The sequence below is a fragment of the Lytechinus pictus genome, chromosome 12 (assembly GCF_037042905.1).
Source record: "Lytechinus pictus isolate F3 Inbred chromosome 12, Lp3.0, whole genome shotgun sequence".
NCBI classification, from domain to species: Eukaryota; Metazoa; Echinodermata; class Echinoidea; order Temnopleuroida; family Toxopneustidae; genus Lytechinus; species Lytechinus pictus.
Window position 1 is genome coordinate 7359057 of NC_087256.1, and position 15202 is coordinate 7374258.

The following is a 15202-nucleotide window of genomic DNA, read 5'->3' on the forward strand; positions in this document are numbered from 1 at the left end:
CAATCACCTCCATGGAAATTGTAAAACTGCATCATCCTATTGGACAAAATGTAAAATAACAAGATTTTTAAATAATCGTAAATCTACAAATATGAAATATGAATATCACACTGAAAAATGAATAAAATGAATTTTGTAAAATATGAAAAATAAATGTTGCTTTGTTTATAAACAAATAGGAAATAAAAAGGCCATTTAATTACTAGTAGATCAAGGACATGACCTAACCGGTATTTTATAAATTTGCCCAAGGTACATAACTTTTGGCATTGGTTCTATTTTAGACTCGAGAGCCTGTATATTTAAGAAGTGTATATTCATTACAGATCCTACCTCTTTGTGGCTCGGATTATTTTCATTTAATGTAAACATGGTTAACATTCAATGCATGTAATGTATCTGTAATTTTGTATGGGTTAGTTTAAGTTTTATACCTGGTTGAGAATCTGCAAAATTATGCATGCACTTATGATCATCATCTTGAACCATATAGGTAGACCTCTACTGTTTTTCTTGTTCTTCAAACTCAACCTGTTTGTGAAAGAAAAGAGAGAACAATAATAAGAAGTGATCTTTTTCATGGCCGTATGTTTAGGGGGAGGGGTTTGGGTAAGAGCTGAAATGTGAAACCTTCATCAAAAAGAGAATTGCATGACATCCTTCAATTTTACTTTAGAAAATGCACAAAACGGCCCTGGGTAATATTTTAGGTTTCTCAAAAAAATTTCACGTCTACCCCCCCCCCAAAAAAAAAAAAAAAAAAATCTTGATCTTTTTATTTCCGAATCTTATTTCATTTGATTTTAACATAATTTCATAATCTCATGCACTAGGTCTAGATATATTTGTAAGAAAATATAGATCTAGTCCAACGAGACTCAGTGCTGTGCGACAGCATTCATGCATCTAAATTAGGTCTAGACTAACGATGGACTCTCGATCTATCTAGACCTAGAAAGTAAAGCTTCGGTTCTAAACCGAGATCTAGACCCTATATCGGTTTAGAATTTTTTGATGTCTGACTCTTTTATTCCTGGCTAAGACTTCATTGCCATTATTGACCGAGAGTAGATCTAGATCTAGTCCTTGGTCCACTGACAGTCATACTCGTACATGTAAATGGAGTCGTCTAGGCCGAGACCTAGATCATAAGCCCTGGGGGTAAGTGTCGAGGGTTGGGAAAGTATAAGTTAGACTAGATTTGAATTAGGTAGGCCTAGCCCTTGATAGCATCTATGAATAAATAAAAGTAAAGTAGCCTAGATCTAAGTATAATTAGGGCTAGGCTAGGATTAAGAGATCTACTAGGTCCTAGATCTATTGATAATAAGACAAACATGCAGAGCAGCATGTTATTTCTAAGACAGAGTCTAACTGTATTTATAAATAACAATAAAAAAGACTGAGTTAAATTTAAAATGGGTGGGGGCTAAATGCAGAAGCCTGAAGTTATGCAAAATAAATTTGATATCTGAAACAAAGTTAGGACTGATGTCTGTGATGACACAATGACACAATTGACAGGCGTATCTTCATCCACACTCCGCTTCACAGTTTATTCCCGACTGAGTCTCGATCTACTGAAGATAGATGCAGATCTCCCTCTAAGTTAGATCTAACGTATACAGTGTACAAAAAGAAGCCTCATTCTTCTTGTTTTAATCAATCGTGGGTTGGTCCTTGTTGGACTTGGAGGTGAACCAAACCAGCCCGATTATCTCTCGATTCCCAGCCGGCTAGGAGCCCGTACAAAATACATGTGGTTAACACAGCGGCATAACGGCTTAACCACAACACTGCAAGTGCAAGCAACATACAGGCTGCACTTGGCGACGATGACAATCTAACTTCAATTTCAAAGACCAAATTATGCTTTCCTTTAACAGAAGAATGATAGCAAAATCTCTAATTTGTTAAAGAAATAACCTAAGATAAAAAAATACAGTGTGAAATGTGTAAATAGTCCACTGAATTCATGTGGTTATATCAATTAATACGTACTCACCGGAGTGTTCGTAGGTCCATTTTGTGTGTGGAAAGAAAAGTTTCAGAATGAATAAATTAGATGACGTAATGAGGTCAAATGAATAATTAATTCTGTAACAAGATACCACTAGTGTCGATGACAAAGAATCGGGGAAATCGCGTATTAATGACGCTCTTAGCCAATGAAAAGGCCGGATTATGAATATCTTCATGCTCATGAATGTCAATGAGGGCTTATTTTTGTCTTCAAATGATCGCGGTAGGCGGAGCCTAATCTCATTTGTTTTGTGCTGAACGCGCACGCAGCTTTCGGTCTAGTAATATATTATAAGGTCTTTGGTCTGAAGCCACACTGAAAAGTGTCAGCATAAAACAGGCTAATTTAGGGGGAAATATGGCACATTTTTTCGGGAAAGTTCAGGCTACTAGAAAAATGTGATCTGAATTGATTATTAACTTGTGTTTGGCATGTATGGAAAGAGAAAATTCAGGGGCTTCTTTTGACAGTAAGGACAAGTTTATATGATCATTTTAAATAAGGATTTAGAGATAAATTGCAAACCCTTATTTTTGTGTGTGTTGAGATTGCCATTTCTCCATGCGTTTTCTATGGGAAAATGAAATTTCTGTTTTGCACAATTTTTTTCACTTTGTCACAATTTTTCATTGTGATCTGGTTTCCAAATCTTTATAAAAATCATACCATCAGATAGAGCATAAAAAATCCTATTGGACTCTTTATGGACAAGTTTTTGGCATTAATAATAAATTAATAACAGCTCTCGGAAGCAAAAAATTTGGATTTGTGTGTGTCCATTTCTTAATACACAGTCTATGGCAGAGAAATGCTGAAAATTTACCTAATTTCATTCTTCTTTTTTGCAGCCAATAATTGGATTTTTTTCAAAAATGTTACATTTCTGTCAGTCTGAAGGTCATTTCTCTTCAAATTCACAAAGAAAATGTGATATTTTCTTGAAATAAGAAAAATATTTTTTTTCTCCAGACACCCTAATATCAGAGACAGAGTGCAACAAATTGGTCAGTAGTCAGTAACACAATGTACTCACATTTTTTATGATTTCTGCTTGCAAAATGATGATTTCCTGAGGCTATTGTTTGTCAAGAAGTTCAGATTTTGTTTGGGAAAGGGCGTTATTACCGTTAATGATGACAAACTTGCTGATATGTTGTCAGTATTTTCATGTATACTGATCTCACCTTAACAAAATTTATGTCTTAGGCTGATTGAAGGTCGCTTAAATCATGATGATGTTGTCAGATGTTAAAGATAATGAACAAATTTTTAGATAAATGACAGTCTGCAAAGTATGGACTCGCGCAAAGTTTGCACACATTGCCATAATGAAATTATGAAATTACATACTCAACAACAACTTTGTCATGTACTGTAATTGTAAATCTATAAGTTAAAAAAGTATGCAAAATAATTTGTTTTCTTTCTTGCCGAAATCTCATGCATTTACCTTCCCCACCCTCCCTGTATATTTGCTAGTGACTGTTAGTGCTGTGTGTGCATTTTTCATTTAATGTTATCATATATTTAATTTACTGGGAACTACTACTCACAAGTCACAACTTTTTATAAACTTTTCCTGTAGTTTCCACTTTCCTTTTTTCTCTAATATTATTTGTCATTCATGTACATATTGTATAATTTTGTATGCTGAGAAAATGAATAAATTTGCAATAAAAATCATCGACGACTGTTTTTGGATATGGATATTGACATCAGTGAAGAAAGTGAGTATAATGACAGTGATGGTGATGATGATGATGATGAAGGGGAAGTATAGGGGAGCTTGAAGGAGGAGAATTAAGAATCTAAAGAAGAGAAAGGACCTGTCATTGATACTAACAAGATCGAATACCTAGCATTGGCTCCCTTGCAGTGCAACGGCAACAAAGGTGTACTGCACTGCACTGGTGCAAAATAACCAATATTGTCGAAGACAAAACTCGGTCTTTACAGTTTTTCAATTAAAACCGATAAAATAACACTTCTACTGTTCACAATAGTGTTTGAAGATGTCGAAAGCAGGAATCAAATCTCCAAATACATAGAAATAACAGTAAAAATCTGAAGGAAAAAAATCAGCGAGGGGAATGCATGCATGCATACGCATGGAGTAGGTCGGTGGGGTATTATGTGACGTCATCATTGAGACTGTTTCTGACCACGTTTTGTCTGTTTTCAGGGGGCTGAGAAGGGTTTCTAATATTTGCATAAATTTCTAACATTTCCATGACGTCTATGAGACTTGTTAGTGACATATTTGTGTACAAGACAAGACTTTTCCATCCAGATTGTGTATAATTATCACTTATCGTCTTAGGGTGGCTAAGTTTGAGATCTATGTCTTGTTACAACCTCCACTCACAGTCTCTGAATTTCTAAAATGTCTAAATTTGGGGCAAATATATTTTTAGAAAGGTCGCTAGGATGCATGAGTGAGTTAGAGGCTACCAAATGTAATAGTGCTTTGTGTACATTTAATTCTTTTAAAGTCATTGATATTGATGTTTCTTTGAGCTTTAAAATGAGAATGTGTTATGGATTGAGACTTTTTAACTGTGTGACTGAATTTAAAAGAGCTTGGACACAAGGCAAGTAATGAGGAGCAGTATGATCAGTACTGGGGCGGATCCAGGATTTTCCAAAAGGAGGGGCACATTTTTTCGAGGAAAAATTTGACAAGCAAAAAAAAAAGTTTTTAAAACAAAATTAAGGATATTGCATCCCCGAAAAAAATTAACAAGCAAAATTGAAAGAAAAAGGTCTTCACTTTCAAAGGGGGGGGGGGGGGCACAATTTTTTATATCGGCATTTTTACATTACAAATTTTAATATTGCTTCTCAAAAGGGAGGGCCATGGGCTGGCTGTGCCCCCCTCCCCCCTGGATCTGCCACAAATGCCACAATTCATTTCTCATTAAAAGCTGGTTATTATCAGTCATGAGCTGCCCGGTAATATTCTATTTATGTTTTTTTGTTCATTCACAGGAAGAAGAAAGATTCATTTTATTCTCCCTGATGGAAGAGAACTTGTGGAAGAATATGACTTAAAAACAAATGACTTAATAGGTAAGAGACAAAGTTTGTTATGGTTTCTTTTTTGAACCAGACATATAGACATATCTGGAATCAACTGCCTATCCAATTACGCCAAATTTCATCAACAGAAGCATTCAAGTCCCAGTTGAAAACTTATTTAATCTCCCATTAGCAGTTTAATATTGTGTTTATTCAGGAGAATTCAAATTCTATTCTTTTTTGTTTTCTATTGTTGTTGTGTTTGTGTTTATTTTCCTTGAAGCGCCATGAGCACCGAAAGGTGGACCTGTGCGCTATATAAGCAGCCACCATTATTATTATTATTATAGTAGCAACTTGATTCCCAGGATAGTGATCCTTTACTTTGCATGTATATGTACAACGGTGATACAATGATATCTTAACCCATTGCCTACTGGAACTGAGTGATCCCTGTACAAAGTCTATGGGAATTATAAAGAATTCAGTATTCAACTGTACCCTTTTTTTTTATAGATAATATATCGTTAGACTCCTTACATCATTATACATTATAGGAAAAGACAGCTTTGTCAGGAAGTAATATGTTGCAGCTGAATTTGTTGCAAAATCATTGAAAACAGTGCAAATATGAAATATTTGATATTCTGTAAAATTTTACTGATAGCCTAATGGTATTCATTACTCTAGCATGTTACCTAGCCACTGCCTAATAAATACAACTGTTGATAAGATGGTGTTATTTCAGATATAATACCAGTGTCCTCATTATTTTAATTTCATTACACATGTTGGTTATTCAAGTTCTCATCTTTCAATGAATATCATGATATTCAAAACCATGTTTTAATGCATTTGATAATGAATTAAACTCATCATAATTGTTTAGATTTCCAACCAAAAGTATGTTTCAAGTATCTGTTATTCCTTTTAACTTGTTGGAAGGTATCTACATTTGTATTCAATATGACTTTCAATTCGGTAGATTCATAATACAGTGCACCCTCTATCAGTTGCAGCAGACAATTTCTAACTTCGAGGTCGACATAGTGCGCAGGCAGCACACAGTGCTTGTGTTCTGTAAAGTGACTGTGATGCTTCAAAGATTAAGAAATCAACGATAAAGGTCTCAATTTTGCAAATAAATGTGAGGCAAATTTTTCTCCCACCACCTGGACCCTGGTAAACAGCATAATTTTATGCAAATCGACCGATCCGCGTCGGCCAGTGCCGCTTATCGCATGCATGCGCACAACAGGGGCCCATTTCATAAAGGACTTGCAACTGTTGTAACTTTGTCATTATGGCAACTACCATGGAAACCTTGATTATGATTGGCTGCTGAGGCCTGTTGCCATGGTAGTTGCCATTATGGCAAAGTTACAACAGTTACAAGTCCTTTATGAAATGGGCCCCTGATGTTGACTTTTTTTCCATAAGGCATTGCAAATTTTGGCCTGTCCGCTGCAAACGATAGGTGGCGCACCGTATTGTAAATCCACTGAATTGAATTTATTTTCTGGTTTGTATTCTTGCAGTGCGTAAATGGAGAAGTAAGAATGTACTTGGAAGAGAAGGGAAATGGGAGATTGAAGTTGGAGAGCAGTTCAGACCCCCAGCTGCAAGTGGAGAGGCAGATTTCCTCATGGAAAGTAGCTCAAATGTAAGTGAAAATTAAAAAAAATATCTTAAAGCTCAGTTCTAATCTAGGAATTTCAAATATTTTGTTGGAGTTTCGTGAAGCTAGTCAATAGCAAGACAAACGCAAAACGGGGCTGTTTTATAAAGCTCTACAGAAGTTACACATTACTACAAAAGACTTGAATATTGTATTCTAGACATTTTTCTTTTTGGTTGAAATATGATCTCTGTAGATTAAAGTTATGATTGTTATGTAGCAATTCAATGCCAGATTTTCATATGTCAAAATTTGATTGGGGTTAGTAGAATTCCATCCTGGTATATTAAAGGCCAAGTCCACCCTAGAAAAATGTTGATTTGAATAAGTAGAGAAAAATCAAACAAGCATAGGCCTACACTGAAAATTTCATCAAAATCGGGTGTAAAATAAGAAATTTATGATTTTTAGTCATTTTTCACAAAACAGGGATATGCACACAACTCAGTGACATGAAAATGAGACAGTCGATGATGTCCCTTACTCACTATTTCCTTTGTTTTTATTGTTTGAATTATACAATATTTTGTTTTCTACAGATTTGACAATAGAGGACCAACTTGACTGAACCGTATAGTATTTAAAAAATGCGAATTCCACATGCTCAGGGAGGAATTAATCATTGTTTCACTTACTAATGAGGAGAAAATTAAAAAATTTCATATTTCATTTAATAAAATACAAAAGAAATAGTGAGTGGATGATGTCATCCGTTTCCTCATTTTGCATGCCGACCAGGATGTGCATATAACTGTTGTGAAATTATCAAGCGAAACTTGAAATTGTCATAACTTTCTTATTTTACATCCGATTTTGATGAATTTTCTGTGTTATGTTGTTGGACTTCTCCCTTTTTATCAAATCAACTAATTTTTTTTTTGGGGGGGGTGGACTTGACCTTTAAACTAGAGGGAAATTAGGGAATCTCAACCTATTACCAGTCATTCATAAACTCATGTATAATTTTTCATTTCTGAAAATTAATTACCTTTCTGGCCATATACTTTTTAGCAACAATAATTTGAATCACAAGATCACATTCAAACTCTAGCTGATGCAAATTATAATATGTTATCAAGTCCTTTGTAAAGTCTTGCATTGCTTTATTAAGTTATATATGATTTGAGTGTCCAATGTGCTAATAAATTCAACCTCTGCATTTCAAGCTTGTGTCACATTTAGCTATCCGTAGTTAAATCACAACTTTGAACTAGAGTCTGAATGAAACCCTGAGTTAAGATCACATGTTGCTGTGAGTGATAATTTTTTCTGTTTTTCCCCAGCCCATCTGTACAAGGATGGACACTCGACAGGCATTCCAGTGGAGGGTACGAAACCTTCCATACCCTATTGAGACGTACAGTCTATCAGTCGACCAAGACAGCAATGGCTGTATTATCAGGACATCAAATAAAAAGTAAGCTCCTCTAATTCACGATGATGAAATGACTAGTGTCCAACTTAAGGAAGGAAACTGAACTCGTTGAATACTAGTACTGAATTCTGTAATTCCCATAGACTGGTTACAGGGACTATCTGGTTGTAGTTAGCAAAAGGTTAACTTGTTGCACACTGAATTCCAAAGTGATAATGACTATTGTTTTTTTCAAGTTTTCATTCCTCATTGCACCAATGATAATGATAGTTATTTTGTAGATGTTACTGAAGAATTATAGCTGTCGCTCAGCTTTGCTGGTACGAAGATGAAGGAGAAAACTTGTTATTATGAATAATGTATTTGTATAAATTTTGCATCATTCTCGTGCAAATGTTTATAAGGGAACTTCAAGGAGCTCTAAGACACATAGCAAATCTATTGCCATAGGATCATGTTCATTAGGATAGTCTTTGCACATGTACACTTTCACAAAACAGAAATATATTGTGAATTTGGTTTAAACAGATGTGAAGTAAATTCAATCTTTAGTGACGTTGAATTATTGGAAGTATGCTGTAAATGTTACATTTATTGGCAAATACTGTGATATGAATGTTGAAAAAAATAGCTAAAAATAGGTACATGTAGCTATATGTTATAAATCTACACATCAAAATCTGGCACCCTGTGTAAGGATCCAGGTGGTTGTTTCATAAAGCTAATTGTAAGTTACGAATGAGTTTACACACGACTGGTAATCCTTTCTTATGCTATATGATATATCCCTGTATAGCTGTCTTTGTACTACAGAACACGTTCCATTCTTGCATAATGTCATGCGTAACCTCACAAACAGTTTTGTGAAACACCCACTTGGAACCCTGTCTGTAGTTTGGGTCTTGAGCCGGTGCTGGTGCAATGAGAAACAGGGCCCCATCTTACAAAGAGTTACAATTGATCCGATCAATCGTAGCTCTATGGAAATTTATCAGTGTCATAATTTTTTTTAACGAAAAATTTGCACAATGTCCTTTTTATGCAAAGAGAAGCGCAGTGAATTTTCAAGAAACAATGAATGCATGAATATACATCAAGGCTAGAAAATATTTTGAACAAACATGCATAATAGATGTTGACCTTGCTGGCCGTCCATAGTTGCGATTGATCGGATCAATCGTAACTCTTTGTAAGACGGGGCATATAATCCAAGGGTCAAAGGTCACAGCTTATTAAATATGCGAATTGGTTTCCACATGATAACTTGTGAAATCTTCAACGGATTTAAAAAATTAATTTCTGTATTTTATTTTTGTACCTGCAGATACTACAAGAAGTTTGTCATACCAGATATGGAGCGAGCGGGTCTTTCTCTTCAACAATCATGCTTCACTATGGCTCATAGCAATAATACTCTCATCATCACAGTGAGTACTAAACTCTAAATAAGGACTGAGAACTAAAGATAATTATATTACAATTGGTAACTCAGAATGGGATAATAGTACAAGTGATATTCCACGAGTAAGGGAATATTGCATGAATCGGAGATGAGTGGAATATTGGCCCTGACATGTGGTATATTTCTAGTATCTCATAAGCACATGAGGAAAAGCCATTGGATATGATTGTTATCCTTTGTGGTCATTTTCCATAAGAACTTGCAATATAGCATGATATTGCATTGCAAATTTTGTATATAAACATATTAGAAATTTGGGAAATTCTGGTGCATCGTGCAATATGCTCTGATAATGCACAGGCAAACCGTGCTGATAGCAAATAGGCATTTCTAATGCACTGCTGAAAGGCCCTGCAGGTATTTAGAAAATAATAAATGATATTTACATACACATGTATGCACCATATACAGTGTTCAATTCTCCATAATTTTCCTGGCTAAGTAACCTATTAGTGTTGAGAGCATTCAAAACTCCTTCCTCCCAAGGGTTGAGAGTATGCCTAGATGAGAGTGTCATATTTTCTATAATTTCTTTCTGATCACATCATATGATCATTCATTGTACAATACACCCGAATATAATCAAATATAGAAAGTTGAATGCAATATAATTTGTGTGTATGATAGAATGTGATTGAGTAAATAGTCACTATATTATTGGATCATTGTATTTGTATTATCAACAGTACAAGAAGCCAACTGAGATCCTAGCATTAGAGAAACAAGTTATCACAGAGATACAGAAGACAAAGAACAGCAAAGAAGGTGACATGGAGTGTGCACCCAGCTAACACCTGGATCACAACAATCTGGTAGGCTCTATATTATGCCAACTTCACCTTGAATAGCGCCATCTTGAGTCTGACCGGCTCAATCTGTCCTGGTGGGTGTTCCAGAAAGCTGTTTGTAAGTTACAAGCAAATTCACGGACAACCGGTGATCCTTTCTTAAGAACTAAATCAGCATCGGTGAAAAATCTGGTGTGTATCATTTGCCACAAAAATAGGATCATCAGTCTGTAGTATCATTGTTCGTAACTTAATAAAAACAGCTTCATGAAATACACACCACCTGTTTACTTTACCCATAATTCAACATTTCAATTAAATTAAAGGTCAAGTCCACCCCAGGAAAATGCTGACTTGAATAAATAGAGAAAAATCAAACTAGCATAGTGCTGAAAATTTCATCAAAATCGGATGTAAAATAAGAAAGTTATGCTTATTTTTCACAAAACAGTGATAAGCACAACTAGGTGAGTCAGTCGATGATGTCCATCACTCACTATTTCTTTTGTTTTTTATTGTTTGAATTATACAATTTTTCATTTTTTTATAGATTTGACAATAAGGACCAACTTGACTGAACCATATAGTATTAAACAATGCTAATTCCACATGTTCAGGGACGAATTAATCGTTGTATCACTTGACAATGAGGAGAAAATTAGAATATTTCATATTTCATATAATAAAATACAAAAGAAATAGTGAGTGGATGACATCATAGTCTCCTCATTTGCATACCAGCCAGGATGTGCATATAACCGTTTTGTGAAATTAAGCGAAACTTTAAAATGTCATAACTTACTTATTTTACATCCGATTTTGATGAAATTTTCAGTGTTATGCTTGTTGGATTTTTCTTTTTTTATTCAAATCAACTTTTTGTTGGGGTGGACTTGTCCTTTAAGTCTTTATACTGTATATAGTCTGGTCTGTTAGCGAAATTATGTGGACACGGTGGACAAAAGCATGATTTTTTCTCCAGACCTTTGTTTATGTATAAGAATTAAAAATGGGGTATGCTCCAAAAAATCTGGCTGCAGGAACAGTGAAAAAATGGGTGGAAATGTCAGAATTTATGAGTTTAGATTGGTCTGATATATAGACTAGCGCTAGTGCAAAACTCAATAGCAGTGCATTATTTTGCATTGGTTTAGTTCTTGAATTCAGACCCATTTTGAACAGATGTTCTGTTTGTCCTCACATCTCAATGCACCAAATATCTGAATGCAGATGCTAAACAAGCCGAAGGGTGGCGGTGGAGGGGGTTGAATGTTGGTGTGTATGTACATATTTTGGTCTTGGGGTAAAGATGTGCAAAACACATTTTTTGCATGTGTTGGAAATTGTGTTGCCATGGTAACAGTGTATTATGGCAAAAATAAGGTAAAAATCTTACTGTTAGAACTACTTCCTCTGTTTTTAACCAATTCTCATGAAATTTGGCACACACATTGGTCTTGAGGTGAAGATGTCTAAGATACATTTTTGTGTGTCTTTCAGAAATCTTGTTGCCATGGTAACAATGTATTATATGGTGAAAATTGGGGAAAAAACTTACAATTCAAACTGCTTCATCAGTTTTCAATCATTGCTCATGAGATTTGGCACACACATTGGTATTAAAGTAAAGATGTATTAATAAAGGCGCTTTTTGTGTTTGTGTTTCAGAAATTGTGTTGCCATGGTAACATGTTATATGGAAAAGTTTAGGTAAAAACGTTGCAATTTGAACTACTTCATCAGTTTTGAACCAATTCTCATGAAATTTGGCTCACACATTTGCCTTGGGGTAAAGATGTACAAGAACCATTTTTCTGTGCATTTGTCAGAGAGTGCATTGCCATGGTAACCACATATGATAGCCAGAAATGCAGGAAAACTCATTGTGGATCAAACTACTTCCCCTGTTTTTAGTCAGTGCTCATAAAAGTTGGAAGAAATATTCATCTTGGGGTAAAGATTCATATTAAATTCCAAATGTCTTCTCTGCATTAAAATGTTCACGCCAGGGTGTGGGGGGTATAAATCACCTTCATTAATATTTCTAGGTTTTGGGGGGAGGGGCGGGATTGGTCCGTAAAATCTGACATCAAAATTAAGAAGGTTAAAGGCAGTGGCCATTAGGAACATAAAAATGATAAACACTCTTAAAATAAGCATCCCCTCAAGGGCATAGGCTGGGGGTACACTGGGTGAATGTGAAACCTTTCGCTAAGGCAGAGGAGTTCCAACACTGGCTAGCAAAACGAAATGTGTACCCCTTCTACTTTCAACAGCTGATTTTCCAAACCTTAGTTCCACCTCCCCAAGATGTGCACCCCTCCCCATACCACTTTTAGTCCTACCTCCCCATGCTTAAACCAGTCTATGCCTTTGCCCCTGGTGTTTGCATTTTTAAAGCGAGACATTAAAAATATATCAGCCCCCTATTTTTTTTTTTTTTTTTTTTTTGGGGGGGGTCTTTAGAAAATGACCTAAAAAAAGTAAAAGTTAAAGGATTATGACTAGGAACTTAACCCCCCCCCCCCAAAAAAAAAAAATAGGGGGCTGATATATTTTTGAGCAGAAAAATGCCCCCCCCCCCTTAAAAGGTAAGAAGAGTCCTTTGCACTTCAGACCATTCATTTGAAGTTTAATGCATTCTGATTTGATACAAAATTGTTTACGGTACCCAATTAATCATTGTTTATTTATATTCTCATACTCAGTCTTTTATTCATATTCCGTTCCTACTCTTTCTTTTTAACTTTATCACATCACTTTTGATTTTGAGCTTCACCAAACCATCTCCTTCTGTTTCCTCTCTCCTTTTTGTTTTACTCTCTCTCCAAGCATATTTTTTCTGACACATTTTAAAGTGTACCTTTAATCATGCAACTAATTATAGAAATACAAATACATACAGAAATCTCTGCACTTGTTTTTTAGAAATTCACTTGCAAATCCATGACTCAATAACATACCATATCAAAAATATCCATATGTGCACAATAGATTTTAGCCTTCTATTTTCTTTCATTTAATTTTTTCAGTATATTTCTGTGACAGCCCCTGCTTTATCCTACATCTCCCATTGTCAAAAAATGAATATTATGTTTCAGTAGCAAAATTGTTGGATGCAAACTCTGACTGTCATACAAAAAATGCTAATAATTTTCCATTGGAGTAAAGACAAACTTATTCACTGTTCATTGAGCAAATGATGACTTTTATTTCTCTACGTATACTTATATTCTAGTCATATCCCTTTCAGATGGTGTTAAGTGCACGAATGGGAAAACTCAGTGATAAAACTAAAATTTTCACAGAGGATTTTTGGAAAATAACTAAATCCATTTTTGTCAAGCAACAGTTATTCCATTCTGAATGCTGCAACCTTGTTAATATGAATTTGATGCACCTTTACCAAAATAATATCATGACAGTCATTTCTTCAATTCTTTAAACTAGACATTAAATATTGCTAATAGTATTATTCAGGACAGAGTGTAGCCAAAATGGAGTTTAAAAGATTATGAAAAAAAAATGAATGTCATGTTATTATATTTCGGTGTAGGTGTAAGTATTCAAAATGGAATAATTGTTGCTAGATAATAATGAATTAAAATAGCAAAGGAAAATGTACTTAGAGAGGGAGACAAAGAGGGGGAGAGAGGAAACAAAACAAGAACGTAAGGTAAAGATCAAAAGTACAAAAAGTGATGTAAGAATGTCAGAGTATAGGAACTGAAATGAACAAAGACTGAGCAGAAGAAGATAAATAAAACATTGATTAATTGGGCACCGAAAACGATCTCTTATCAAAGCAGAATGTTGAAGTGTAAAGGATTTTTCTCCCCCCCTTTTTTTTTTTTTGGGGGGGGGTTAAGTTCCTTGTAATAATTTCCTTTGACTCTTTATGTGGCAATTTTCTAAAGCCCCCCCCCCCCCCAAAAAAAAAAAAATGAAAGGGGTGTTTTTTTTAAAGAGTGTTTAAGTTCCTAATGGTCATGGCCTTTAACCTTCTATATTTTTATGTTGTCAGTTTTTCAGGACCTCCTCCGCCCCCCCCCCAAAGAAAAAAGAACCTATAAATATTATTGAAAGTGATTAATACCCTGTGCTATGATGTTAAAGGGGAATCCAACCCAAATAAACACTTGTTTTTAGAGGAAAAGGAAAAATCAGACAAGTTTATAGGTCAAAGTTTGAACAATATCGGACAAACCATAAGAAAGTTGTGAATATATAAAAGTTGTAAACATTGGTAATCACTACACCTATGAAGACTTCAAATTGGCCGCATATGTGATGTAAGGCAAGGACCACTCTTCCATGTACTGGAATAATTAATTGGCTAAAATGTCTTTTTCAAAAGTTTTACTTCAAATTATATCTTTCTTTCATGAGGACATAAAACAATATAATACCGGGTTTATATTACGGCCCCAATGGAATAGGGATTTAGGAGAAAACCAAAAATCCTGATAATTAAGTACAAGCCCTATGGGAAAGTTGTCCTTGCGGCCTCGCCCCTTGTCATAATTTACTTACCCAGTTGCCAATTTGAAATCTACGTACTAGTAGTCTTAGGGATCTTAATTTTAAAGCAGCCATAAATTTTGCTTGTCCGATTTCTTTCAAACTTTCACCATTCTTATTTTTCTCCTTATCCACACAACATGTTATGACCAAGGCTGGATTCCCCTTTAACACTGAATATGAATCTTTACCCAAAATGAATATGTGTGTCAAATTTTATGAGCACAGGCTGAAAACTGAGAAGTAGATTGATCCACGATGAGTTTTCCTACATTTCTAGCTATCATATGTGGTTACCCTGGCAATGCACTCTCTGACAAATGCAAAAAAAAAGGTT

At 35.0% G+C, this 15202-nt stretch overlaps 1 protein-coding gene across 1 annotated transcript; it reads left to right on the plus strand.

Moving 5' to 3' along the window:
• The first annotated feature begins 3725 nt into the window (after positions 1-3725).
• On the plus strand, positions 3726-10428 carry LOC129273455 (protein DPCD-like). Its single transcript, XM_064107856.1, has 6 exons — positions 3726-3750; positions 5012-5092; positions 6580-6704; positions 8003-8136; positions 9419-9521; positions 10243-10428. The coding sequence occupies exons 1-6, from the start codon at positions 3726-3728 to the stop codon at positions 10345-10347; spliced, it is 573 nt and encodes a 190-aa protein (XP_063963926.1). The 3' UTR covers positions 10348-10428.
• The last annotated feature ends 4774 nt before the right edge of the window (positions 10429-15202 follow it).